The 27,803-nt window shown below is 46.6% G+C and overlaps 1 protein-coding gene across 3 annotated transcripts; it reads right to left on the bottom strand.

Annotated features, from left to right (window-relative positions):
* Nucleotides 1–16: 16 nt before the first annotated feature.
* On the bottom strand, nucleotides 17–21,697 carry RSPH9 (radial spoke head component 9). 3 transcript variants are annotated; one of them, XM_075064249.1, is made up of 6 exons: nucleotides 21,402–21,697; nucleotides 20,201–20,363; nucleotides 19,145–19,274; nucleotides 18,021–18,167; nucleotides 1,175–1,256; nucleotides 18–735 (listed from the first exon to the last, which is right to left on the bottom strand). In XM_075064249.1, exons 1-6 carry the CDS (start codon nucleotides 21,626–21,628, stop codon nucleotides 639–641), a joined length of 846 nt encoding a protein of 281 aa, XP_074920350.1. In that variant the 5' UTR covers nucleotides 21,629–21,697; the 3' UTR covers nucleotides 18–638. The 3 variants fall into 3 exon arrangements, with proteins under 3 accessions (XP_032626306.1, XP_074920350.1, XP_032626305.1); XM_032770415.2 differs by lacking the exon at nucleotides 1,175–1,256 and having other exon boundaries at nucleotides 17–609; nucleotides 21,402–21,696; XM_032770414.2 differs by lacking the exon at nucleotides 1,175–1,256 and having other exon boundaries at nucleotides 28–735; nucleotides 21,402–21,692.
* Nucleotides 21,698–27,803: the final 6,106 nt, after the last annotated feature.

Genomic DNA, 27,803 nt, shown 5'->3' with positions numbered 1-27,803 from the left:
CAGCTATCAAGGTGATAGTGAGAGAACAGTGACTGGGTGAGACAAGTGCAGTGGTACACCATGTGGCACCCTGAATGTTAGAACTGATATTTTCCACACAGCAGACTGACTTGTAGAGTTGGGTCTTTCCCTTCTGCCAGCAGTGAGCAGGCGGGACCTCTGCTTTTGGCAAAACAGACCCCCTTTCTCTCCCCAACACCCACACCGAGCACAAGGTGGATTGTGGAGCCCAGAATGTAGGCAAGACCTAGAATGCAGCAGCTTTTCCTTCTGATATTAAGACAGAAGCCTTATTTTCTATTTATGTTCACATGCTACAATCAACCTTCACTCATGCTGCCTAGGAATAAGATCTGGGACACGATGCCTGAGCACTCAAGACAGGGGGCCTAGATTTAAGAATACACACAGTGAGGCATTAGGGAAATCCTCAGGACTCTTTCTGGGGCACAGAAAACTGCTGACAGGTGCAGAGGTTTCACACTGGTTTATTAGAACAAACAACTGCAAATCGCCAAGTATAAAATCTAAATGTGACACCTCTTCCCTTGAATCCTCAGCTTGGGTGGGCACTTCACAGCATGAAGGGCAGGTCTATGTTCTTCTCACCTGTACCAAGGTAGATATAGCCATATTGTTTAGTCATGGGGACGTGGTAGAATGTCAGTCCTGGCCACAGCAAGCTCCTCAGAACCACCAGGCTGCCTCCCCTCTCCAGCTGGATGCTCCAGGATCCTACGTAACAACAACGTGGCTGATGAAAGTCAGCACAAATGCGAGACACCCTTCCTGCAGTGATATGTGCTAAGATCAAGGCGCGATCCCAATGGGTGGCTAGAACAGGGAGGTGAATTAAATGGTACACAAGGCTGAGCTAGCACAGTGAGGACTCTGCTACCTTATGGGTGTTGGGGATATCAAAGGATCTGCCATACCAGAAGAACAAAGAACTCTTCCACACCACTCAGCCTAGCACCCCAGGCTGACTTTCTATTTCCAGGCACTCCCCTCTAGTTTCACTCAGCATTTTCCCACACCTGTGGTGTGATGAGAGGTACCGGTGTGTGGTCTGAGCCTAGGAGTCAGCAGATTCTATTATTGGCTATATCTGCTAAGAGGCAGCAGCTATTCTAACGGGGGCTCTGTAGCCTGCTTGGTCTGTGCACTCACTGACCAAAAAAAAAATAAAATAAAAATTGTTAATGCAGAGTTAAGATTGCATGCTGGTATTTTGTATCCTTCCAGAACGTAGAGTTCTGAAAACCAGGAAATACAGAGGTAAGGTACACAGCTATGCAACTTTAAACCCATATTACGCACCTCTGTCAGCCCTCCCACTACCTGCCTCTGCCCCCTGACCTGAACACCTCAACTCCTCTTCCTTCCCCTCCCACTCATACCCATTTTTCCCTTCTGTTTCTGCAGCCTCCCCTCCCATCCTCCCACAAGCATTCGCCTGTGTCATTTATTTTCTTTTCAAAAATAATTTGAATGTCGTCTGAGTTTTCTGCTGTATGCAGATTATATTTCTCCAAACTAAAAAAAGAAACAAAAAACCCAAAAACCTTTGACAGAGGCAGATCGTAGCAATGTCTATTTTTCTCTCAGATTTCTGGCAAGTGTCATTTGAATTTACAGTGCCTCAGTGTTGCTCAAGTTTGATGTCCCCTTGAGTCACACAGGTCTGATGAGCTATGGCGGGCTAGCAACTGTCTCAGGCTGTCTGTCTTCAAAGTGTAATCTGTTTGGCTTACAAGTGTTAGGTACATGCCTATCTAGATGCCAAACTCTTTTTCAGTTGTGTTCCTGCAAAGGGCTTAGTGGGTGCCTTGCACTCGTCACGGTAAATGATGAGTGAGTGACACCATTTTGGCCATGATTACAGACGTGGTTTGATCCTATGTCTGCACACAAAAAAGCTGGTAGAATCTGTCAACTTTAAAAATACCCTACTGGAAGTTAAAAAAAAAAGCTATTTCTTGAGAACCTCTTACACAACTGACCCCAAATTTGGATAACTGACTCCACCTCTCGTCTCCATGAAGCACATCAGATTTCAAGGCAATCCAGTTAAGTCAACGTTTAAACAGAAAGCAATTCTCAACCTTAACTAAAGGAGCACTGGCATTCTGCTATTATTATATGGTACCTGAGATAGCTCTGTAGCTGATCTCAGCAGGCTAACTTGGAGTGGAGTACTAAGCCCTGGAGCAACTTGCTCTACTCATCTCAATCCTTGGATCCAAGTCTCTAGCAGCCTTGGGAACAGGAATCCCCAATTGGTCAAGTGCTAGAGTCTCTTCCCAGAATGCTGCATGAAGACAGAGAAAAGCTCTCCAGCTCCAAGATGGAAGATTTGCCCTGTTGTAGATCCTGAGGGAGAGGACAAAAGAGAAAAGTGAAAGGCAGGGACGCTTTTCAGAGCTGCCTCCAAGCTCTGAGTGATTTATGGAAAAGGTTAATTTTCCTGAGCCTTTCTTGGCTCCACCTTTAGAGTGGAGATTAGTTTCAGTGTTAATTGTGCTTTGGCTTTGCTGAGAACGTTAGGAGCCAATGTGAAAATGCAGTTTCTTCTGGAAGTGACAAGGTTAGGAGCCAGTGTGAAAATGCAGTTTCTCCTGGAAGTGAGAAGCTCTGAGCCACTATTTGTTTTATACTTGACAGGACATTCTGGGAACAAGCCACCAGAGAGGAGCTGGCAGGAGTGTTAACTAGGATTCAGTGCTAGGGGCCAGGAACTGCCTGGAGAAGAAAATACGGGTTGCAACACCAAATCTGTAATGGCTAGAGAGAGGTAAAATGCATGGGGAGAAAGGCTACTGGTAAATCTCTCCAATCCAAACAAGAAACAGCTATAAGGCATCAGGCCCAAATCAGAAAGACAGCTGCTGGAACTGTCAGGCTCCCACTGGCCCATAGTTCAGCTAGACTGAGAGTCTATCAGTAATAGCTGCTTCCAGAACAAGCAAAAAGCCCCAGACTGTACCTAATGGGTGGCTCAGTTCACTTCTTTCTGCCAGATCCCTGAGGGCCGTGATGGGCAGCTGCTCCTCCTTCCTGAGATCCCTCACATCTGGAAAGTCTTACAGTCTTGTCATTTCATGTCTGTGTGGCCACTGGAGGAATTGAGATGCTGTATTCTTCCATATCAACACTGTGCAGCTGATCCTCAACTTTGCCTACATCTTGACAAATGCAGACAAGGCCGTGCCCCTAATGATTCAGTCCCTGTGAAATGAAGCTCAGGGCAAAAAGTAGATGACTCGAGGTCAAACCTAATGAGACAGAGATGTTGGGTGGTAAGAGGATGCATTTGCTGGAACTATGGCCTCACCATCTACTAAGATTATCTCTTCACCCATGCTCAAAACGGTGAGCAGGCTTACCATTGTTATGTATTTTAAATGCCAAAATAGACGTGGCCAGAAATGCTTTCTTTCATCTTCTGATGGCCAGACAGCTGTAGCCATTCCATTCTTATACAGTCCAAACTAGTGTATTATGCATCCGTCTCCTCCCGACTGAATTTCTGCAATGCTCTCTACTTGGGACTGATGCTAAAGGCCATTCAGAAACTGAAACTGGTCAATTGTGCGGCTGTCTCCCTTTTAAGGAGGACATCAAAACAGAGCTCTGCGCTCTACCCTACCTGCTAATCAAACTTCAGATCATATTGACGTCTTGGTCCTTAGCTTTAAGTGGATTTGGGGCTCAGCTATCTTAGAGCCTGACTTTCCATAGTTCACTGTGTGAGATGCACTCAGAAGAGGATGCTTCCGGTGAGAGAGAGCAGGTTTGAACTCATAAAGCACTGGATTGGAGTGTTCTCTGAGGAGGATTTGTAACTATGGAGCTCTCATTCACCAGAGCGCAGGCTGAGCTCAGATCTCACCATCTTGATACAACAATGCAAAACCCACCTTTTCATGCAGGAGTTTTCCAAATAAAAGCGTGTCATAGATCACCCTAAGCCTGCTCTTTTGGAAGTCAATCACCAGCATTTGAGCATAATAAGAGAGCAGTCGAATAGGAAGAATATCCCTTTCTTTCCCCTTTGAGAGAAGGTATTACAACAGCTCCCAAGTATTAAGAAAATTAAATGCTTCATTCACAACATTCTGGGGTCTTGCCTAGTGCTGTGAACAGGCCCTCCACTGACGTCACATCTGGGAGGAAGGCTGGTCTTATGGTAAGGCATAAGATGAAGAAACAGGTAGGCCTCCTAGGTTCTATTCCTGACACTGACACAGCACAAGCCTGTGTGAGTTATGCCACTCAGTACTTCATTCAGTTTCCTCTGTAAAATAGAGCTAATACCTACCTCATGGGAAGATTGTGAAGTTTAATTCATTAGTCTGATAAGTGCTTTGAGGTTCTCAGATGGAAGGTACTAGGGAAATACAAAAATCATTTGCACTGCAGGGGAAATGTAAATAGAATTCATAGCTGGTAGGTAAGAAGTGGCTTTTACTAGCATTAAGTACTGCTGCTTGTAAGCCACAGTTCTGTCTGGCTTGGCTACACTGGCACTTTACAGCGCTGCAACTTTCTCGCTCAGGGGTGTGAAAAAACACCCTCCCAAGTGCAGCAAGTTACAGCGCTGCAAAGCATCAGTGTAAATAGTGCCCCAGCGCTGGGAGCACAGCTCCCAGCACTGTAAGCTAATCCCCACAGGGAGGTGGAGTACTTGCAGCACTGGGAGAGCTCTCCCCCAGCGCTGGCGCTGCGACCACACTCACACTTCAAAGCGCTGCAGCGGCAGCGCTGTGCAGCTCTAAGTGTAGCCATACCCTCAGATGTGGCCTGTGCTGTAACTAAATCTCACACACACCCGGGTTTGACCCCACAGTTCGGCAGTAACTGGGCAGTGGTTCCCCAAGAAGCAGGGGACTGGAGAATCACTGAGCTTGTGGCAGAAGCTTCCCACAATAATGCTGCTCAGTTTAAGTTTCTGTTCTTTAAGGGGGGGGGGAAGACAATTTACATTTTAAGTTGCACCCACCAAAGGTAAATAAGCCAAGCGCTGTCTGTGCTGAAACTATTGCCTGTCGCAGCTCCAGAAGGGAAGGGAGGGTGCTGCTGTGTGGGAGGAAAGAGCATGGGAAAAATATCCACTGGATGAAGATCTAGAGCTTCCTATTCCCTCTTTGGAGCAGGCTGCAGCCTCCACCCCTCCAAACACAGGCAGGAATGTTGAGGAGTTCCTTACATCTTTCCAAACAATAAAATGTTTTGAAGCTCAATCAACCAGTGTTAAACCACTGCCTCTTTTACGGCCCTTTAAGAGCTGCCAGGATACCTGGGCTGCGTTTCAAAAGTCAACCTCCCTCTCAGCTTCTTCCTTTCCAATCACAGATAGAAATCCCTGTCTCATCTTCGTGTCTGTCTCAGCTCTGGGCTGAACCTTGTTCACAGAGCAACGGGGTGTGCGAAGGTAACTGTAGAGGGAGAGGGTTTTTAAACAATGCTGTTTGCAGAAGAGCTTCCCCCAGTGTATGGGCCACTTTCAAGCTAACCTCCAATAGCACTGCTCCTCATTTGGGGGTGATGCTGAGAAAAGGCAGCTTTATAAGACGCAATTCTGATACAGAGGCTTTGTGTCCTAAAAGGTCCCCACAGGCTAATAGAAGTGACAGCACCAACTCCTCTTAAAAGGAGGAAAGGTCCTGTGGCTAGAGACGCAACAGCATAGCTGCATTCACCACTAACATCACACATAAGAAGATCTTACGCCACTGCAATTCTGCCACAACTGGGAGAAAAACTGAGCAAATGGTCAGCAGCACAAATGTTACTATCCATACACGTGACAGGATGGCCAGGTTCCCTTTCTAAAGCAACACCACATCCTTCACAGCCACAAGCATTTAGTTCTGATAGTGCTTCGCCCACACCTACATCACCCTTAGCTTCCACTTCTACAAAAAACCTACACTGGGGAGAGTTTCACACTTCTAATTCACTGTCGCTAACTGCAAAGAAGTGGGCCATAAGGAAAGGAACGGGCTCCCCGCTCTAGCTCTTGGTGGAATTCTGTGCGCACCAGCATTCGCACGTGGCACACTAGCTATAGAGCAAATCCTTACTACTCCCTGTGGGGCTCAGCCCCATCATGCCACTCACCAGCTGCAAGCTGAATCTCTCCCACTTGCCCAACATGCCACCTGCGTCCCACATGCTCAGCCACAGTCAAACATTTAAAACTCCCTGTTTACATTTCTTAATAAAAACTAAACTAAAACACAGCCTGGCCAGAGGTTCAATGTTATTAAAAAACTCACTAGAGCCAGAAAAGTAGAGCCTACAAAGAGTAGAATGTTGCCAAAAACAGTTCTTGCATGTTCCTAATGCCTGCAACATCCCTGTTACCTAAATACAATTACTCCCAAAAGTCCTAGGGGGAAAGTTTTCACTTCACGGCCTCCTCTCTACATTTTTCTCTCCTATTGTGAACTATTTTTCATTACAAAAGATAAAGCATTTCCGTTAAAAACAAGGTATCTGCTTTCTTATGGCAAGGAGGAGCCCCTGCTTCCCAGATTCACATTGCTCAGGTGCCTGTGAGATTCACACCCAGCCCGGCCTACTGGTCTAACACCATCTGATCTTCAGGAAGGGACTAAAATTCCCCCACTAGCTGCATTTCTGCCATAGACAAGGATGCAGACTTTGCTCAGGAACAGGGATCTAGAGTGGAGCCTTGCACTGGGAAACAGCAATAAAGTACAGAATAAAAGCCAAAAAGGCAGGATGGTTACAATGCCAGTCTCTTCCCAGCTGCTGTGATTCTGATGACTACAACCCCAGTCACTTCATCATGGGCCCTGTATGGTGGGGTTTAGGAATCTGAGTTGCAAAGCACCCTCCTCCTCCTCCTCCTCAAGTGCAGGTTTCTGTTGGATTCCGTCACACTCCATATTTCTTCCTCAGCTGGTCGCTGTGGAAACGTTTTTGGAGCGTGCCAGAAGTCACGTAGCATCTACCTGGGGAGCCCCTGCATTAATCCGTCACCTTCGTGGATTCCTGTGATCCCATTGGTTACAGGCAAGAAAAAGGAGTCTCTTGCCCCTCCTTGCTCTGAATGAAAGACGCTTCCTCTAAATCTTGCTGCTGGTTTTCAGGCTCAATTCAGCTTCTTTTAAGCTTTTGTTACCGAACAAATGTGACGTTTTTGAAAGAAAGATTAACAGTTCGATGAAAGGGCGCAATGGGCAGCTTTGTTCCAGCCTTAGGATCCTTTTTCCCTTCAGAGTTTTCGGTCACCGTCTCTTTCTTAACCAATGGAGAATATTTGTCTGACTCTCAGAGGAGATTATGGCTGCCTTGTAAGTCTCTACCTCACGTGATCAAAAAGTGTTGGCCACTTTTAGGATGTAGTTATGACAAGTAGGGGCTGGATTAGGGGTAAATGTTGGAAATTATCCTACAGTAAAGGACAGTGCCTTGGCTTCTGTGCTAGCACACACCAGCACAAACTGTGATTCAGACTCAGTGCACTCGCTGCATATCCCATTCACAGCTCTGTGGAATAACCTGTAGGATGGGAAGAGTTACACAGAGGCAGTCACTCACACAGCTCCCAGTTCATCTAGTGAGCAGGACTAGCAGGAGCTCAGGAGTTTACCACCACCACCCCCAACTCACACACCCAAACTATTCCCTCCCCTTCCTAGTAGGAAGAGGTCATGGGTCAGAATCTGGGAGTTTTCATGCTAACAGGCTCAGCATTAACTGTAGTGGGGATTTCCCTGTAGGTTTGCCAGTTGCCCAAGGAATTGTGTCACAAAGTGACTGTCCCTAAACAACTTCACTCTCCATGCAGCCGTATATCCCGTAAGCCCTCAAAGCCCCAACCCACGTGATGGTTGTACAGAGGCATTTCCAAGCTGTGAAGGGACAGGCCAGTGTCATGTTGACTCCTCTTCTTCCACAAGTTCTACAGCCAAAGAAGCAGGATTTCTGTTCCTTCTATCCCTTCTGCATCATGCCACAGAGGGGGACGATATGGCCCATTGCTTCCAGATTATTTGTGCATGATAAATCATCTATTCTTCCGTAGTCTGTGGCATTAACAGTCACCTACAATGGGGACCGCGGGGAAGGGACAACAGTGGGTATCAAACTAATGAACAATAATTCTATAGATCTGGGATGGGAAGATTGAACTGAACTGTGCACGAGCAGTCTGCAGGGCATGCAATACAGCTCTGCTACCCTGAGCAGCCATTAAAACAATAGCTAGGAGACAACTTAAATGCAGCTGACGTCAATGACAACCTGGGAGCAGGCACAGTTTGCCACACCTCACCTGAAGCCGCATCAGATGCGGATCGTTCCTAGCAAAAGCTGTCTTGGTTAAGCTTTCTCTAACTTCCAGTAACTCTCTTACTGCCCTACGGCTTCACCTTCATGTAATGTCTCATCATTCCCCAGAATAAGGTTTATTCCACTACTGATTTATGTGGCGATAAGCCAGCACACATGGTTCTATCTAAGAGGCTATTCCTGCATTTCCTGTCAGATTAACAAAAAAGGCATTAGCAAAAGTGGAATGAACAAGAGACCAGGAACCAAAATGGAGACTGAGGGGGATTGATTTTATTTTTTTTTTGGAGGAAGAAAGAACTTTAAATACAATCCCTGGAAAGCTGCTGCAAAGACTCTGTCTCTGGCTTCATCATCACTGTGTAGCAATCAGGAGGGTGAGAGCCTCCACCACAGCTCAGAGGTTGATGGACAACCCTGCTCCAGTATAAACTCAGCCAAGGCCTTTGGCTAAACAAGCCCCCTGAAGTGATGTAGAGTTGGAACCCAAAGATAGTAAATACACTGCTTTATGCACAGAAACCAAGCCCAAGGAAAACAGACATCATTCCAGAAATCAGAGCAGACTATGGACAGCAAGTCCAAAACTGTAATACTAGCTGCCTCTGGAGTTCTCCTGCTGCGCTGCCATATGAGGGATTCCAGTCCAGTCCAGAACTCCTCAGCTGGCAGTGCCCAGCTCCAGGAGGAGGGAACATCTTGTGTCACTCTTGAGCAGCTCCCTTGGGAGAGGCACTGACAAGTTCAGAAGTGACTCCAGAGACCTCTCCACTTGGCAAGAAGGATGGGTAGGGCTGATGCAGAGCCTTTGAAGGAGAAAATTATGGAGGAACTGAACATATGCATGCGCTCACTCACATGTGCACAATTGCACACTGGTGCAAAAGCCCAACAGCCCTTCTTGGAAGTTGTCTAATCTGTAGGGGGACAGATAAATCTCTTCTCTGATATGTCAATATATCACATGCGGTCTGGTCTCTCTATCCTCACCTTCTACACAAATAGTCTGAAGCCCTCTTCAATATTCGACTTGCTCATTTTACTTTTCAGTGGTTTCTTTATAACGTACTCAGCACTGATACTGATGCCATACTGTCCCCTGCTGGAAGATGCTAGGTGTAGCAGTTTACCCCATGGATGGTTGATTTTTGTTAAACCAGATACAGCCAAAACTAGTGCCTTGGTCAAGTCCTGTAACCCACTGCCCTGGCTGTTTGAGTCTGATTCTCAGCTCTGAAGGTTCCCAAAAGTTCTGGGCACACTCATCAGCTGTACTGACCAGTGTCACTGTGTTATTCCTTGTTTACCAAAATTAGGGTGCCCGATGTCCTGATTTTATAGGGACAGTCCCGATTTTGGGGGCTTTTTCTTATACAGGCACCTGTTCACCCCCCACCCCCGTCCCGATTTTTTACACTTGCTATCTGGTCACCATAACCAAAATAGCCTTCTAACTGGCAAGTAACCTCATGGGCTGCAGTACCTCAGGCTGTCAGACACACAGTCTCCAAAGATCGCCCTTCCATTCTGGAAATGAGGATGGCTATGGGCCACATTGGAGAACTTGGGCCATAGTTTGGCCACTCCTGCTTTAAAGCATCCTTTTCTTTCTAGCACTGCCCCCTCATTCTTTATGGGCCTTTTAGGTTGGATTTCAGTGAAACAGCTTGAAAAGCCTTGTCCCTGTGTGGCTCTTGGCAAGCTGAAAAGTAAAGTGCTCTCACTCGGCTTTCACAGGGCTAGGGTGGTGCTGCTTATTGTTAAGCAATGAAAGGGGTGGGCTCAGGTCACATCTGTGAAACGTTAGCAGAGAGGGGAGGCTGGGTGAAAGTAGGTGGCCAGCACAGCATAGCACTTTGCTGGATTTTGCAAGGCCACTGGGGAAATAGGCAGCCATTTGTCTTAGAGCCCCGATAACAGGCTGTCTTGCACTCTGCAGGCTAGCTGGGGGCCGTAAATGCCTCAGCAGACAGAGACTCTTTGAATGGTTGGAGATGGAGGCTGATAGGGGATTAATCACACCAGGGGGGCCTTTGAAAGGGAGTTAATTAGCTGTGTTAATGCCTGGAGATAAAGCAGGTTCATGTCTCTTGGCTCTGTCACTCCCAGCACCTGGGGCTTTCCAGGCCGCCATGAAAGCACTACCCAAACGGTGTTGTGAACCTGGCCGAAGCAAATGCACAGAAAGTATCTATCTCCCACACAAGAATGCAGTTCCTCCGTGTGCAAATGCCCATTAAGCACTGGCTTGCAATGTGCAGATAAAGTGTGTGCAAGCCAAGTTCAGAGGCAATTACGTCCCTGATTTCACCAGGCTATTGTCAGGAGAGTTTAAGGATAGGCTAACGCACAAGCGTGGGGCCAAGTGGTGGTCACAAACCACTTCATATGCAGTGCTGCATCAGGAATACTATGGGGCAGCAACACTTCCTTGTGAAGCGGTGGTGCCTGGGGACGAGGGGCTACCAGCTCCCCCACACTTAGGGCTTGGCTACACTAGAAATTTCAAAGCGCCGCCGCGGCAGCGCTTTGAAGTGTGAGTGTAGTCAGAGCGGCAGCGCTGGGAGAGAGCTCTCCCAGTGCTGCACGTAAACCACATCCCTTACGGGTGTAGTGTGCAGCGCTGGGAGCCGCGCTCCCAGCGCTGCCGCCCTGATTACACTGACACTTTACAGCGCTGTATCTTGCAGCGCTCAGGGGGGGTGTTTTTTCACACCTCTAAGCGCAAAAGTTGCAGCGCTGTAAAGTGCCAATGTAGCCAAGGCCTTACTTTGGAAAGGAGCTGGAACAGTTTCTGTTTATCTGGATTCCGTTAAGTAATCTCCTTCTCCCCATCCCCCAGGGTGAACCTTGAAATAGAAAGAGGCCCAGGAGCCCCATCTTGGTCCATCCTGCCTATATAGAGCCAGCAGAGAGTCTCCCCAAAAACCTCTCTCTAATACATAGTCTGCAGTTAAACCATAGGGAGTCTTATCTCAGTTCATCCCCCCATGTGCTGAGATAGCAGTGGCTAGGCCCGATGGGTGCTTCCCACACCCCACATTCAATGTCCATGATCCGTCTTTGGCCATCTCTTCCCCAGGAACTGGCAGTGGCAGCTTTGTGCCCTGCTCCTGCTGGCAGTTGCTTCCTTGCTGCGCTGCGTGTGCTGCAATGTGAGAGGCGCTGCAACTCATTGGTGCACACACAAAGCACAGCAAAGAGCCAGCAGTTGGGCGGAGCAGGGCATACAGCCTCTGCCATGCTGATCACATGGACAGGAGGAGGTGATCAGAGACCACCTGAGCCCAAGATGTTTGGGTTGTTTTCAGACAAGACCTGACCCAAACCCAACACTTGTAGTTGGATCATGTTGGGTTCAGGTCAGGTTGCAAAGGAACTGCATCTCAACTGGGTCCCCTCTCACTCTCACCAAGAGACTAGTCAAGTGTCCCTGCTTCTTTTCCCCACACTCCTCCATCTTTAGCAGACTGCATTTTGTGCAAGGAAAGCCAGACTACACCATCTCTACAAGTCCTTCACTTCCTGTTGCTGAACTCCAGCGAAGGGCTATGGAGCTGAACTCCCTCATTTGCCCCACTGGTTTTTGTCACAGCCTTTTTTGATGTCCATTATCTTCACATCTGTGCTCTAGTTGATCCAGTGATCTGTAGCAAATTCTTAGTGTCAACTTACTCCCTTGGGGTTGAGCCATAAAATAACTGTATTCCTCCTTGGGATGGGGAAGTGAAACAGGAAGTCATACGCCTTCTTTGCACATCAGATACTCATGCCCCTTCCTGTTCTCTCCAATCACTTGTGTGCACAGTCTCTGTCCATCAGTAGTTAGCCCCCATTAATCTTCATTCCCCACTCATGCCCATGAAGTTGAAATCTGCTCACATTTTTCCTTTCCTTGTTTGACTATTAGTTCATATCTGTACAGTATTAGGTCAACTGAAAGGTTGATAGATATGTTAAGAATTATCATCATTTTCTTTCCAACCTTTTTTCCTTTGATTCCTGCTATGTGAAAAACTGTTTCAACACTAGTTCCTGAAATGCTCTTACCAGGATAGCCAAACTTTGCCCAACATTGACATCTTGCCAGAATCTCAGAGGCTACACCTAATATGCATAAAATTGAGCAGATTCTCTGCTTAAACTGGACCAGACAAACTTATTCTTTAATATAGAGATAGGGCAGCAAAAATTACAGCATCCCTGGAAAATTAGAAACTTGGCGCCTATGTCTCAGGCCCTGCACCCCCCTAGGGATGGCCATGATGGTGGCTATCAGTATCATCAAACATCACGTGCTCAGAAATCATGAAAGAGGCCTCCAAAATTCAAGAGATTTGTTTAAATATTGTGAGATTTAAAAAATAAAAAATTTTGGGGTTTTTTATTTGCCTTCTGTTTTTTGAGACTGTAGGGTTCACATTTTCATACTTTTCTCTATGATCATTAAGGCCAGAAATTTACATTTTTTAAAAAGCAAGATGAGATTCTCACATAATCACTTACCTCTAACAGGTGGGGCTTTGATATTTGATGCTTTTCTCATGAGACTCACAATACAGTCATGAGAATTAGCATCACTGGCTGAGCTATAGAAATATACATATAGCTAGATACTACAGCATGCTTGGACCTATAGTCTCCTTAGGTATCACCTTTATACTAAAAATAAGGGCAGCAAGGGACCCCCTTGTAGAACTCTGCTTGCTGCATGCCTGCAGTTGGTTCCCTGCTCTTATCACTGTGTGTTTCATTAATCTGGTGTTAGCTGCTTTTCCTTCCACCTCCAAGACTTCATACAGAAACCTCACTCTGCCTCCAACTTTCCAGTCTCCTCCATCTGTCTAGCTTCTTTCCCACTACAGCGATTCTCAAACATTTTATGAATGGAATCCATTTGGAAGCCATCATAAATTCTCAACATCCAATGAAAACATAAAACTGCTCCAATTACACTTGTTAACTTGCCTGCTTTTAGACATGGAAACTCATACTTTAATCCCCTGGTCTAGTTCCTTTGTTTTTAAGCAGCTTCTGCAGTTTTTAGGGTCAATGCAGGCTGGGGGTACTCCTCATACAGCTCCCACTCAGTTAATCCACTTTTCAATGTACCTGACTGAAGCAGAGCAGGAAGCCAAGTACCACACAGTGTGTACCTTATTCTGATCAGATAGCTTCAGGTGAAATAAAGAAGGCCAAGCTGAAGCACTAGGAAATAGACTAGTGGTATAAGAGCTGCATGAGCATCTGCCAGAGAAACAGAGAGGAACCAAATGTGGAAACCTGACTAATTAGCTATCACAGGTTTCTTCCATCTTGGGAGGGGAAAGGCATGATTTGCAATAAAGTGGAGGGTAGGCAGAGCACGGATGAAGTTTGATTTAGTTTCAAATCAAGGCAAAGAAGGTAACCTTAGCCCCAATCACAATTTTTAACAGAACAAAAATACATTTTGGGGCTACCCACCTCTCAGCTTTGACAATCTCTGCTCAAGAGAGGCCCTGTCCTGGGAAGGCAGGGATGCTTCAGGTTGAGAGGGTTGGCTGAGCAGTGTGGAAGGAGTCCAGGATAGGAATGGCCATAGTTGCTGTGGGTCAGGACTGAGGTGCATTGGCAGAGCTGAGTGGGGAAGGAGAACCCAAGACTGGAACAGCAGGGGGGATGCAGCCAAGATTAAAGGACTTTGTTAGATCTGTGCAGAAGAAACTTGCACAGCATCTACCGCACTATGCCTGGCTCTGCCCTGTGCTGTCTGTCCCCTCATTTCCATAATCACTCATTCCAAGTTTTGGATAGAGGGAAAAAACTCTGCAAATTGCATGCTCATCCAGGGCATGAGCTGGTCTTTTTAACTTTCAAAGCTCCTATTTGGGACTGGTCTGCATGCCTTGCTGACCCCGTGAGCAACGTTTGCCTTGTTCCCATATCCTGATGGGCTCATCCAATCAGAATCATCTCTATAGTCCAAGAAGTGGCAGGGGGAATTTGGCTGGATTTATGCAGGCAACATATGATGGATTTGTGCAGGAATCACCCAAAACCCTACAATGGCCAACTCTTCTGTTAGGAAGTGTACAGCTGCACCTGGGCTGGAGTTGCCTTTGAGAATCACCTCCACTAAAGGCATTTAAAATTTGCAACAACCACCTTCTCAGAAGAGACAGCAACAACTTACATTTACAGTAACCTCAGGAAGCTACAGTTAATTAAAGGTGTTATTTGCCTCTCCCCTCTTTGACCCCCAAAATCTAGCCCAGGGCTGACTAAAATGCAGCCTGTGGTCAAATGTAGCTACCGGAGCTCTACAAAGCAGCCACCTTCATGTCTAACACAGAGATGTGACCAACAAATGGCCTCATCCTTTAGAACTAGAAGGGGAGTTGCATGGTGGGACCTGAAATTCTTCAGGATTCCCTTGCATATTACCTATGAAGACAGCTGCAATCAGCTATATGTCATGCAAATTAGCCCTCAGGCTCTCAGCCAACTGCCCTTCCCTTGCTGCCTCTGTTCTAGTGGAAGCATGGAAGGCTCTAAGGATGCACAGCCTCCTGCATTGGCTCTATAGTTTCAGTTCTACCATGAGTAAAGAATTTTATTCAGCGTTGCCTTGGGCCTGTTTGCAGTTATATTGTATTGGCCTTCACAGAACAACTACAGGCCTGACCCCTGGATACATTTTCAAGCAGTGCCCCTGATTTAAGCTCTCTCTCCTTCAGTCAGTTCCTGGTTTGATCTCTACCCTCACAAATTCTCCTGTTGATAGAGATGATAAGCTGAATTGCATGTGAGCTTCTTTGTTCCCTCTGCAGAGGGTGTTCTCTCCTGGACTGGTGGCAACACCACATATCAGTGAAGCAATAGGCAAGTCACGAAGATTGGGTTCTCACAATCTGGAATGACAGACTCTGGAGTGCTGGTGAAAGGTACCAGCTTCATTGACGGTATTGAACTTTAAGGCTTGTGTTCACTGAACAGGGTCAGCAACAGCAGTGCAAGAGAGGTGTGCTATAATGGTGTGAATACTGTACTGGCAATCTGAATTATAATCCCCACATTAACATTAAGGAGCTCCAAATGGTGGACTAGGGAGGAAAGTAGTATACTATGGTAGAAAGGGATCTGTTCATATAAATCCATTACTTTAAAATCTAACTGTTTCACCATCAGGTTACAAACTTGTACCCTGGGATTCAGAACAAGCTGGAACATGAACCCCAGAAGAGAAGGGTCTCTAAGAGAAACCCAGACAGAGCCTGAACTACAGCACAGTATTGCTGCTTCAACACTAGGATAAGATTAACCCCTTTCTTCAGAGGCATCTAGGAGCCAAGCTTTGCAAACATGAAGCCATATAGCTCAGTGAAGAATGGATATATGAGAGAACTAGGTAGGAAAAATAGATACATAAGTAAAAACCTAAGATAAAATAGGCAAAAATAGCAGTGCAGCAAACGCCAGGCCATTTAAGATGTCTTGAAGCTCAACATTAGGATGTACACTCTCTAGAGCAACGGTTGGCAACCTTTCAGAAGTGGTGTGCCAAGTCTTCATTTATTCACTCTAATTTAAGGTTCCGCGTGCCAGTAATACATTTCAACGTTTTTAGAAGGTCTCCTTTTATAAATCTATAATACACAAATAAACTATTCTTGTATGTAAAATAAATTTTAAAATTAAGACACTGCATTAAAATTAAATTAAAATGCAGAGCCCCCTGGACCAGTGGCCAGGACCCGGGCAGTGTGAGTGCCACTGAAAATCAGCTTGTGTGCCACCTTTGGCACACATGCCATAGGTTGCCTACCCCTGCTCTAGAACATCAGAAGAAGAGATGACTGTCTCTAGTGGAAAAGACACAGGGAGAGCAGGGATTGTAGCCCTCGAGCATTGTTCAGGATGGTGATCCACAGTATTCCTGATCTTTAATAAGAAGGTTCAACACATGGACACTATAGATCCCTACATGCACTGTTCCTTTTTATTTGAGAGGATAAGCTTGTCAACTCAATGGAGACCTGCATGCAGAGACATCGGGCTTGTTTAGCTGGCATTGGCAAAGTGCACTAAAGGGGTCTGATTTGTAGGCTGCTCTAATGTGTTTCACTCTGATTGCCCCATGTAGACACAGCTGGTGCACTCTGAAAGGTACCTAGTGTGCGTTGACGTAGTTCTGTTTCAAACAGGAGTACATTAATGGAAACTAGGTACCTTTTAGAACCAGCAGGGTCAACACAAGGCAGTCAGAGTGCAGCACATTAGTGCACTTTACAGATCTCACCCCTCTGGTGTGCTTTGCCGGGCCATGTAGACAAGCCCTTGCAGTCTCTTCAGGATACACCTCTGGACCATGGCACAAATAACAGCACTCCCAATAAAGTTGAATAACAGTTTCCTCCTGTTTACACTCACTCAGAACTTCCTGAAACTTTCAGAATTTGAGCTAAAATGTCCTCATTCTCTGCTCAAAGGTTACTTTTTGACAGAGAAAGTTTGAGCAAAAGATCTATGTATTTGGGCAAAGTCTGGGAAACTAGTTACATCCTTCGCCAGCCATGGAGGAAGGCTTACACAGATAGCTACTCCAGAAGGGAGATAAAATAGCAAGCCAAAATCCAGACTTTTGGGACAACAAGAGCTTTTGACATCAGGACAAGTTAATATCCCACACTGGAATCCTTGGCCCCAACCAGAAGCATTTAGCAAGCCAGCAAAACACACACAGAAATAGAGTGAGAAACTGGAAGCAGTTAATGTTTTATAAGGATTACAGTGCATGTTTGTAGATCTAGGTGAGCTTCCAAACCTAATATAGCAACAAGAAATGTATCTGCAGAGCATGTGGGACTTATAAAGACTTACTTTCCCTCTAAGCTATGAACTAGATCCTGGCCAGAGTTTCAAAGACAGAAGATTTTCACAAATCCAACCTGCTGGCATCTTTTTAGAAAGAGATTCTGCCAAAGGAGTCTTCTGGGGGACATTAAAGAAAACAAATAAAGATTGTCCACCAGACTGATGGAATCTGAATTACACTTACGCTGTAATATATACATGCATGTACTCCCTCTTTCTCCTTGCAGTTTGTTTTATCCTGCCAATGTAACAGATTATTACACACTGCAGCATTTCTACTGCAGTTTATCAAAGGAAAGTTTGAACCCAGCCTCTCAAAGATATGAGTTTAAAGTTAATGAGAGCCCATTTAGATAAGGAGAGCAATATAGGGTGGGATGGGAGGTGTGAAATACTTCAAACCCCATAAACTACCCTCTATCACTAACGCTGTTATCTGCCCCAGCAGGGCACCAGCTGCTACAGACCCCTTCCTAATCAGGAGAGAATGCAGAGCTCTAGCAGAGGAGAGTGCTGACATAGGGGTCAGGAGAAGTTACCTATTGTAAGGATGTGACAATCCTACTACAGTTTATATTTATCAGGAGAATCTTGGCACTGTAAAAGTTTAAGATTTCTTAAGCAAGGGTCCAAGCACAATATTCCTGTGTGCTGGACAGAGCTCCTTTGAAGATCAGTTTGGCCCAAAAGAGACCATTGTTACAGACAAAGTGTTCCTTCTGAGCATGCCAGCTCCACAGAACTCCTGGGCCTAGTCCACTTTGGAGCTGGAAGGCCACTAGGAGGCTCTCCCTTTCCTTCCATCCTTTGACTCTAATCTCTTAAGAAAGTCTGTTTACCTTTTGGAATATCATGCTCCAGAGAGTCCAGGAAGTCAATGGATGGGTCGAGGTCAGCCTTTTGCAGGAGTGTTCTGTTCTTCAGGTTAACAGGCTCAGTGAAGTGGAAATAGGAATTTAACTTTTTTGCCTCAGTCAGAGACAGACCTGTAGTATGAACAGTTGGAGACCATTAGCACCATACCTGATCAAACACTCATTATATCAAGATCTCTCTGCTTATTCATAGTCCAGAGAGCATGGCAGAACCACAGCCTCTCTCCAGCTTTGTTCCATGGGCTCCACAGAAAGATCAGAGACCTGCTGGAAATGGATGACCTCACAGTGTTGGGGGAGATTTTGCAGGCAATGTAAATTGAAGTCCCAGATTAGCAATGGGTGCTGAACAAAACAAATCTCTCCGTGAGCCCTGCAATCAGAGGGAGAATTCCTCTAGCACTACAGCTACCAAATGCTGCTAGAAACTCCATGGACCATAGCATAAAGGCAGGGATTCCCAAACTTGGTTTGCAGCTTTTTCAGGGTAAGCCCCTGGCAGACCATGAGACACTTTGTTTACCTGAGCATCCCCAGGTACGGCTGCTCACAGCTCCCAGTGGCCACGGTTCACCATTCCCGGCCAATGGGAGCTGCGAGAAGCAGTGGACCAGCCCGTGCCGCTTCCCACAGCTCTCATTGGCCAGGAACAGTGAAGCGCGGCCACTGGGAGCTGCAAGCAGCCCTACCTACAGACGCTCAGGTAAACAAAGCGTCTCGTAGCCTACCAAGGGCTTACCCTGAACAAACCGTGAACCAAGTTTGGGAACCCCTGCATAAAGGAAACTATGCTCAGTAACTTTAGAGACGCAGAGCCAAATCAAATCCACTGGTGATTTGGAGTCCTTCTCCTCTCATCTCTCAGAATTATGCACTCTGTATTAGTGATTCTGTTAGCAGTTCCATAAAATGAGCCAAAATGGAAGCAGCAGCAGTGGATTCCCTATTCTCCGTTCACCAAACCAAGGGAGAGGAACAAGCCAGGAACCAGAATACCAGCTAGAAGGAGAAAGTAAACCTCTCTTACTGCTTTTGCATTCAAAGCACAGACATGCACCTGAATCCTGATATAGATTATGTGGATTTACCTTCATAATTCCTGTTTTCATGGACAGGGCCGAGCGGGGTCTTCACAAATGCACCCCGTGGGATGATACCCACGGCCTTATCTATCTGATCTATTATAGATACAAGACGGATTTCCTCCTTGATCATGGGCTTTAAAGAAAAATAGGCAAATATTAAATTACAGTTTTCATTGTTCCTTTTACTGGAAATCAACTCAGGGTGCCTGTAAGAACCACAAAACAGTCATCCTCTTAAGTTTGATGGGATTATGAGAATGCTCATACCTCACATATTCTTAGTGAAACAATATAACAGAGAACATTGTTAACAGTAGACATTTCAAACCCATTGGGGCAATAGCTATTATTCCGTCTCTCTGGATTAACCCAGGCATAACTGAGATCCGAATTTGGCCATTTGATTATATGCAATAGCAATTCCATGTTCAGTTTCTATATGAAGTGTCAGGCACAGCTATAAGACAAGATGCAAATGTTAAATAAAGCTACATAAAAATATCGGAAATGAATCCAACTAATTCATATAAATAGGGAGAAGAAGTGAGGATGTTTCCAATACATTTATAACTCCAAGGTTAGCTGAAGTGGTCAATGAAATTTGCTGCTGTTCCACAGAGACAGAAATCAGGGAAATGCACGTTCACCTCAATATGAACAGGGATTTCCTTAAAGGAGATGTGAGCTATGTTGAACTCATGTTGAGACTGAAATACTACTCTCTCTCTTCTTCTAAGGCAACAATAGCCAATATTTTGGGGCCCCAGTCAGCGCCGCCTGCTTCTCTCCAACTCCTCCCATTCAGTGGTGCCTACTCAAACATGCATTGGTTATGAATGATAGGATCCTCACATGTGTAATACTTTGTACTGGAGCAGCCTGAACTCCCTTGATGATTAAAGCATTCACAGCTGGCTGGAAAGGGCAGCAGACTGGGAACCAGTATAGGTTTATTACCAGGAAAAAGTATCAATTCTAGTTTGTTCAGTTCAGGCTGGGAACAACTGTGTTAGGGGACAGCTTAGAAGACAGGTCTAAAAAATGGCCTGTTGTACTTACCCCATCTTCCTCCTCATATATTCTCTCATTCTCTTCCCCTTTCTTCTCAGTGGGATCATACTCATAAGATGGATCCCCCTGAAAACAGCCCTTTAGCCCTGCAGTCTGTGTGATCATTTCCTCAGTAGCTGGTGGCAGAAGACTCCACTCCACACAGTTCAAGCTGTCAGCCAGACAAACACAACAAAGGGCAAAGCTTATTGAAACACAAGGACTCTCCTTTTCAGATGTAATACAACCCACTGGGACCCTTGCAAGAACCACTGGTGAAACAGGTGACATGCAGAGAGACTCAATGGTGTGCACTTTGGAAACTAATTGCCTTCTTAAAGCATCACCGCATGGTGCTCGAAAAGAGGAACCACTTGGAGGGGCTCAGAAAGGCAGGAAGGAAGCTGCTGTTCAATAGTACATTGTACAGCCAGCATCACACAGACATTTTTAAAGGAAGAACATTTTTTAAAGGTCGTGTGGTTAAAGAACTTGGAGGTCTGGGTTCTATTCCAAGCTCTGCCACATACTTCCCTGTGTGAACTAAGGGTATGTCTACATGGCAACAGAAGACCCACAGCCTGTGAGTCTAAGTCTACTGACCCAGGTCAGCTGCGGCTGTGCCATGGGTCTTTCATCACAGTGTAGATGTACTCTTAGGCAAGCTTCCACACTTTTCTGTGTCTCAGTTCCTTCTCCGTAAAATCCCCTTCCCATAAGGAAATTGTGCAGAGAAATCCATGAAGGGTTTGTAGAGTGCTCAGATGTTATGGTGATGAGCATCATAAAACACCATCATAAAGTCTTGTCACAGTAAGAGGCAAAGACAGGAATGAGCTCTTCCCTGCCTGCAGTCCCTCTCAGCTGCAGAAGTAACTCTTAAGCCCATTCTGCCCCACAACTTGTTGCTGTGTCCTGTATGGACAAATCTTGGAATGAAGCTGCCTCTCCAGGGACTATATGGATAGTTCCTGCACAGTCTGCCCTCCCCCCACACACACCTGTATGGACAGATCCTGAGCCGAGTTTCCCACCACCACCACCTGTATGGACAGCTCTTGAGTCCAGCCTTCCATGTCCCCATCACCTGTACAGATAGTTCCTGAGCCCAGCTTCCCTCCCCACATACGGACAGCTCCTGAGTGCAGCCTGCCTCCGGGCACACACACAAACACCTGTGTGGACAGCTCCTGCCCCTCCCCCCATATACCTGTAGAGGCGGCTCCTGGGCCCGGCGCGGTCTCCCCCCAGCCCCTCGGCGATGTAATAGGGCCCGCGGATGCCCTGGATGCGGCCCCAGAACCGGACCCGCTCGAAGCGATAGTCCCGGCGCAGCAACAGCAGCGAGGCCCGCAGCGCCGCCCGCTTCTCCGAGCTCAGCCCCGCGCCGCCCCCGGCCACCAGGTCCAGCGCGTAGGGCAGCGACTCGGCGTCCATGGCGGGGTCCCGACGGGGGGAGGGCACCGGCTGCGGCTGTGCAGGAAGCCGCGTCCCATTACCTGGCAACCGCCTCCACGGAGACGCGTCGCGCGGAGGGGGCGGGGTCGAGTCGTTGCTGCGGATAGGAGGTCAGAGGTCACGTGTTGATGGAGTCAGAGGTCACGGACGGGCAAAATCTGTACTGCCCTTGTTAACCCTTTACTTCGGGGGGTTCACAATTTTTGGTAAAAACTGAAAAGCAATCAAATTCAGTCCCATGGAAACAGTGCAGAGGCAGATGGTGGCACCCTGGCAACAGCAAGACCCATGATGCCATGGCAACCACAACACCTATGACGCCATGGCAACAGCAACACCCATAGGACTAAAGGACACCTGGGCAATGGCAACACCCCATCGATTGCAGCCCCAGTTTCTTCCCAGAATAGCTGACCTGAAGAAACACATACAGGACATAATGTGGCTTCCCTGCTTCACCTCAGCTGGGCGCAGCACCCCCCAGAGCCTGTCCCACCCAGTTCTGACACCTCATCGCTCCGGCCTTCCCACTTGGAGAGGGAGTGTGGCAGTGGGAACAGGGATTGCCACACAGTGAATTGCACTGGAGATGGCCTCTGTCACACACACCAGGGTTGTCATCCTGGCACAAGGGACAAAATGGCCAGTCTGCTTAATAGCACTGACAAGCATGACTGGCCTGGGGATTCGCAGGTCCCCCAGCAAGGGCAGGAGTCCGACCCCCAAAGGATGGCAGGGTGCTGGGGAGCACTCAGAGAGCCCAAGTAGCTACCCAAATACACATTGAGCCATCTCAAGGGCTCCCAAGCAATGGCAATACTAGCACCCTCTTGTCTTGTGTGGTGTGAATCCTTGATTCCACTGGCAGAACTGGAATTCCCTCTGCAACCTCAACCCCCTCCCCCATTAGTAGGCTGGGAGTGAACCACTATCAGGGGATCCAGTGAGAGGAGAAATCCAGACAGCACCTAATCACCTGTAATCATGGCAGCAAGAGTTGCATAATGACCCATTAAGAGCAGGGCGGGCGCTTCCATTTAGGCGACCTAGGCGGTCGCCTAGGGCACCAGGATTTGGGAGGGCAGCAGACTGCCCTAGTGGACCTCCCGCAGGTGTGCCTACGGACGGTCCGCTGGTCCTGCGGCTCCGGTGGAGCATCCGCAGGCATGCCTGCGGCAGGTCCACCGGAGCCGCCGAACCAGCGAACCGTCTGCAGGAAAACCTGCGGGAGGTCCACCGGAGCTGCAGGACCAGCAAGCCGGCCCTGCGCCTAGGACACTAAAAACCCTCGCGCCGCTCCTGATTAAGAGGCACCCCTGTGTTTCTCCTGTAGCTCCACCATGTGATAGAGGAGAGAGCAAGGATTGTGAGAGAGTCTGCAGATGGCAGCCTGGCCAAACAAACCCCTCTATGCTGTTCGTGTGTAAAGTGAAGCACTCCCTGAGCCATCTGGGACAAGCAGTCTCTTAAGAGAAGATGGTTGGAGCAGGTTGCCCTGCATGGCTACACATGAGATCTCCTGCTCAGGAGGCCGTACAACCCCCAGGTAAGTCTGTGAAGCTGCAAGACAGCTAACTGTTGTATGTATCTTGTTTGGGGTACCACTAAGGACGGCTACCTCCCCATTTCCAAAAACAACCATGAATCCCACTCCCTCTGGTGTCATTTTTACTGGTGTTATTGTTATTTATCTTGTATATTATGGCAACATTTGAGGACAGCAGTCAGGATTGGGTGCCCTTTGTACTGGGCACTCTACAGACATAGGGAACAGTTCTTGCCCCATAGTGCTTACATTGTAGTTTTAAGGCAAGATGCAAAGAGTGAAAGATGAGGGCAAAGGTAATCAGATCCTGTGGTTCTGAATGATGAGTCCACAGCTGTAATGTCCATAGCTTGACAGCTCTAAATCACTTAAAGATTTGTTAATTATATATAAAAATTCCTTATCAACTATAACTTCCTGGGTTCCTTGCACATTTCCCCTCCCACTCACACCTGGGGAAAAAGGTGATCCAGGGATTGCTGCCTATAATTTTTATGTTTGGTAGGTCTCCTCCTTCTATATAAATAAACTATTTGCAGTTGTCCCTCTACCAAGCATTATTAAACTTAGTATTAGGTCTGGGATACGTTTTCTGAGAGGCACAGCACAGAATCTGTTCTATTTTTAGTTAATTCTGGTGAAAGAGGTCAGTTTGCTAACCCTGGAAACAGCCTCTATTTAACCTCAGATCATCACAGACACTGGCAGCTCAAGTTTTCCGTATACATTATCACCTACTATTGTACCTCATTCTGATCAGGAGAGATTACCTACAGGAGTAAGCGTTCAGTCTCCATAGTCCACTTAGTCTTTGGTTTCTCTGCTGAGACTGCCAGCTACACCCATTGTTATGGTGATTTTTATGATTTGGACACCTCCAACTCAGTTCACCTGGGTCAGCCAGCCACCCTAACGTGGTAATAACTTTCTATCACCATCATCCACAGCTGGATTCAAACCAGATGCCAAGAACTGAGAGGTTCTTTATCCCATTACTGATCCCCTAAGCCACCTAGTCTCCAGTCTCTGTCCGTCTTGACTGAAGATTATCGAAAAGGAAATCTATAGCTTAAGGAAATTCTTCCAGGTTCAGTAAAGCCTGGTGGGTAACTGTACTCTGCCTTGCTTTGTCCTGACCCCAATTACTAAACACTGATAAGGATCGGGAAGTAAGTGGCTGTATTATTTAACAAATGAAAGGTCAAAAGTACTGCCATTCAGCAAGGTCAAAGGTTACCATCACTGTTATTAAACAATTTGAAAGCAACCTCTCCCATCAGTGGTTGTTCCAGGATAAAGCAGCATGCAGCTGAGGAGCCAGGCAGGCTGGGGGAAACAAAGCACGGACACCAGATATAGTTCAGTCCAACACTTGGTTGTGGGCTTCATTTCTAATACCTTCTTCAAAGAGGGGAAGTCAAGTGTTCCAGGAACACACACGGACCTGTTGTCAGTGCAGCTAGCTCTCTTGTCCCCACCCCAAAGAGATTTCAGAACCTACTACAGGTTAATAGGATGGCTATCCTGTTAGAGTTACCATTCATTGGGTGAGATATTAAACTGAGGTCCCTTCCACCCATCTCTGGTGGGACATTAAATTCCTATGGCAGTTTTCAAAAAAAGAGTTCAAAGAAAACTTCAGTGTCAGGGTCAAACATTTCCAATTTGATTAGGCCAGTTCTAATGCTGGAGACTGTGTGCGGGCTATTGCTGGATGCAGAATAGCGACTGCAAGCTTTACACTACCAGTACCACTTGACTTCATAAAGTGCCTTGAGATACCTTGAATGTTAAAGGTGTTGTAGAAAAACAGTTTCTCTTCCATGGTGTTTATTTAGGGCATCACAATTCAAGAGGAAAGAACAGATGTTAATCCATTAACTACCTTATGGAACCAGTGGGAGATATCATATTAATAGTGGCTGGTCAATGTCGCCTCACCTTCTGGAATAGATGTGACAGAGTCTCAGATCTTCTCTGCCCTTTGCTAAGGGACAGATACACACTCCCTAGCGAAGGAAAATCCACTCAAATCGGGTGACCAACAAGACAGTCCTCCAGAGACCTAGAAGGGCCAGGAGGAAATACTGGCAAATCAGGAAACAGCAGGCCAGTTAAGAAAGGCAGAGCTGGGTGGGACTGGAGCAGACTAGATGTTCCTCAGGGAGAATATAAAACACAGGCCCTGACCCATGTCCTAAGCACTGCAACTAAGTGCTTATATTTTGAAAAGGTTTCTTTCTTTTTGTTTACAATTAGAAGTACATACAGCCAAATCCTGAATTGCTATTTTGTTACATGACTGATAAGGGACTAATGTCAAATATGACGTTGTACTCTATACGATTTTAGAAAAATATGCTAATGAGAGTGAATATAATGTAACTGAAATGTGCTTCATGCAGAAAGTCTCTTGTAAGCAGGGACGGCTCCAGGCCCCAGCACGCCGAGCACGTGCTTGAGGCGGCTCTGCTAGCGCCACAATGGCGGCAGGCAGGCTGCCTCCGGTGGCTTGCCTGCAGAGGGTCCGCTGGTCCCATGGCTTCAGTGGACCTCCGGCAGGAGGTCTGCCGAAGCCACGGGACCAGCGGATACTCCACAGGCAAACTGCCAGAGGCAGCCTGCCTGCTGTGCTTGGGGCGGCAAAATCCCTAGAGCTGACCCTGCTTGTAAGGTATCATTACAAAGCTGATAATCTACTGAGTGTGGTCATCCTATTTGCATGAATGTATCATTCTTGTATCTGAAAATAGAAATATGAAATATAACTCTGAGGGCCTATTGTAATTATGCAAAGTGTGGACCATTAATGGTGGTTTGGAATCTTGATGGCTCCCATTAACCAGGACAATTGACTGTAGATGGCTCTGTTTTAGTTGTAAGTCTTCCTGTATACCTGTGTGCTGGCAAGTGGGTAATGAAGTCTTACAGTGACCTGAATGATGTCACCTGAACTGGAATCCATCTTTAACCTGGTGTTTTTCCATTTAGAAGGAAGGGTGGGAACCCAGAGAGGGACAAAGGATTCCTGCCTTATGCAGAAGATATATAGGTGGGTGGAACAGAACAAAGCTGGCTGCAATCATGAGAAATCCCCTAGCTACCACCTGAGCTGTACCAGGGGCAAGGATTGTGCCCAGACTAGGAAGGCGTCCAGTTTGTGATAGAAGCTTATTGAAACATCTCTGAGGGTGAGATTTTATCTGTATTCAGTTTTCTTACTGCATTCGGCATAGGCTTGCATATTTTATTTTATTTTGATTGGTAATTCAGTTTGTTCTGTCTGTTACTACTTGGAACCATGTAAATCCTACTTTCTGTATTTAATAAAATCACTTTTTACTTATTAATTAACCCAGAGTATGCATTAATACCTGGTGGGGGGGAGTAAACAACTGTGCATATCTCTCTATCAGTGTTATAGAAGGTGAACAATTTATGAGCTTACCCTGCATAAGCTTTATATAGGGTAAAACGGATTTATTTGGAGTTTGGACCCTATTGGGAGGTGGACATCTGAGTGTTAGAGACAGGAACACTTCTTAAGCCGCTTTCAGTTGAGCCTGCAGCTGTTAGGGGACATGGTTCAGACCTGGGTCTGGGTTTTCAGCAAGCTAGCAGGTCTGCCTCAAATCAGGCAGGGCACTGAAGTCCCAAGCTGCCAGGGCAAGAAAGCAGGGGCAGAGGTAGTGTCAACACATGAGCTGGCAGTTCCCAAGGGTTTTCTGTGATCCAACCCATCACACCAAGCTTTTGGCACAGACATATGGCACACGCAGGGGGGGCAAACTTTACAGACTCAGGCAGGTAGTGGTTGCAGTGTCATGTATGGCCTGGAAGGGGACACTGCAGAGCAGCTGGGGCTACCACAGTAGCCCATGAAAGCTTGCTCTCAAGTGGACGCTATGGGATAAATTAAGCAAAGTTCAATGTGTCCATCAGTCCATCACTACTCTCAGATAATACTATTAACAGAGGTGGGATCAGTATCATTGGCATGCCCTGGGTTACTTCCTGTGCTGTGAGACAAGACAGAAATTGGGCTTGGTGGAGAGAGATGCAAGCAGAGGTTACTCATCCCTACGGTGTAAGGCCAGACCTTTCTCATGGCTGACACAGGAATCCAGCACTGTCATGGGTTTAAAAAACACCCATGACTTTGAAGGATTTGTGTGCATAAGTGAGCATTGGGGAGGGTGGATGGGGCTGCAAATGTTAGTAAGCAGGAGAGGAGGGTGCATAGTTTAATAGAGGTGTTGGATGAATAAGGGGGTTTGTGACTGGATGGGCTAATGTGGGAGGAGTTTGTAGATGATAAAAATTGCACAAACTTCATCAAGAGCTTCAAAGCAAAACCCTGAGCTCCACTGAAGGTGAACAGGGAACTGGAGCTCAGTGGCTTCACTGTAGTGACAGAAAGGACCAGAGATGTCCCTTCTTCTCAGAGCATAGGTGCTCTGCTCTGGCCTGGAGTTTGCATTAAACATGGGAAAACACATTACTTTGAGTGCATAGTATTGCCAGAGACAATGACTCTTTCCATGATCGTTGCTATTTTCACTATTGCTGTTAAAATTTCAGGCACCTTCCATCCATTTAAGTTTCCTC

The sequence above is a fragment of the Chelonoidis abingdonii genome, chromosome 3 (genome assembly GCF_003597395.2).
Source record: "Chelonoidis abingdonii isolate Lonesome George chromosome 3, CheloAbing_2.0, whole genome shotgun sequence".
NCBI classification, from domain to species: Eukaryota; Metazoa; Chordata; order Testudines; family Testudinidae; genus Chelonoidis; species Chelonoidis abingdonii.
This window is presented reverse-complemented; position numbering and strand designations above follow the sequence as displayed.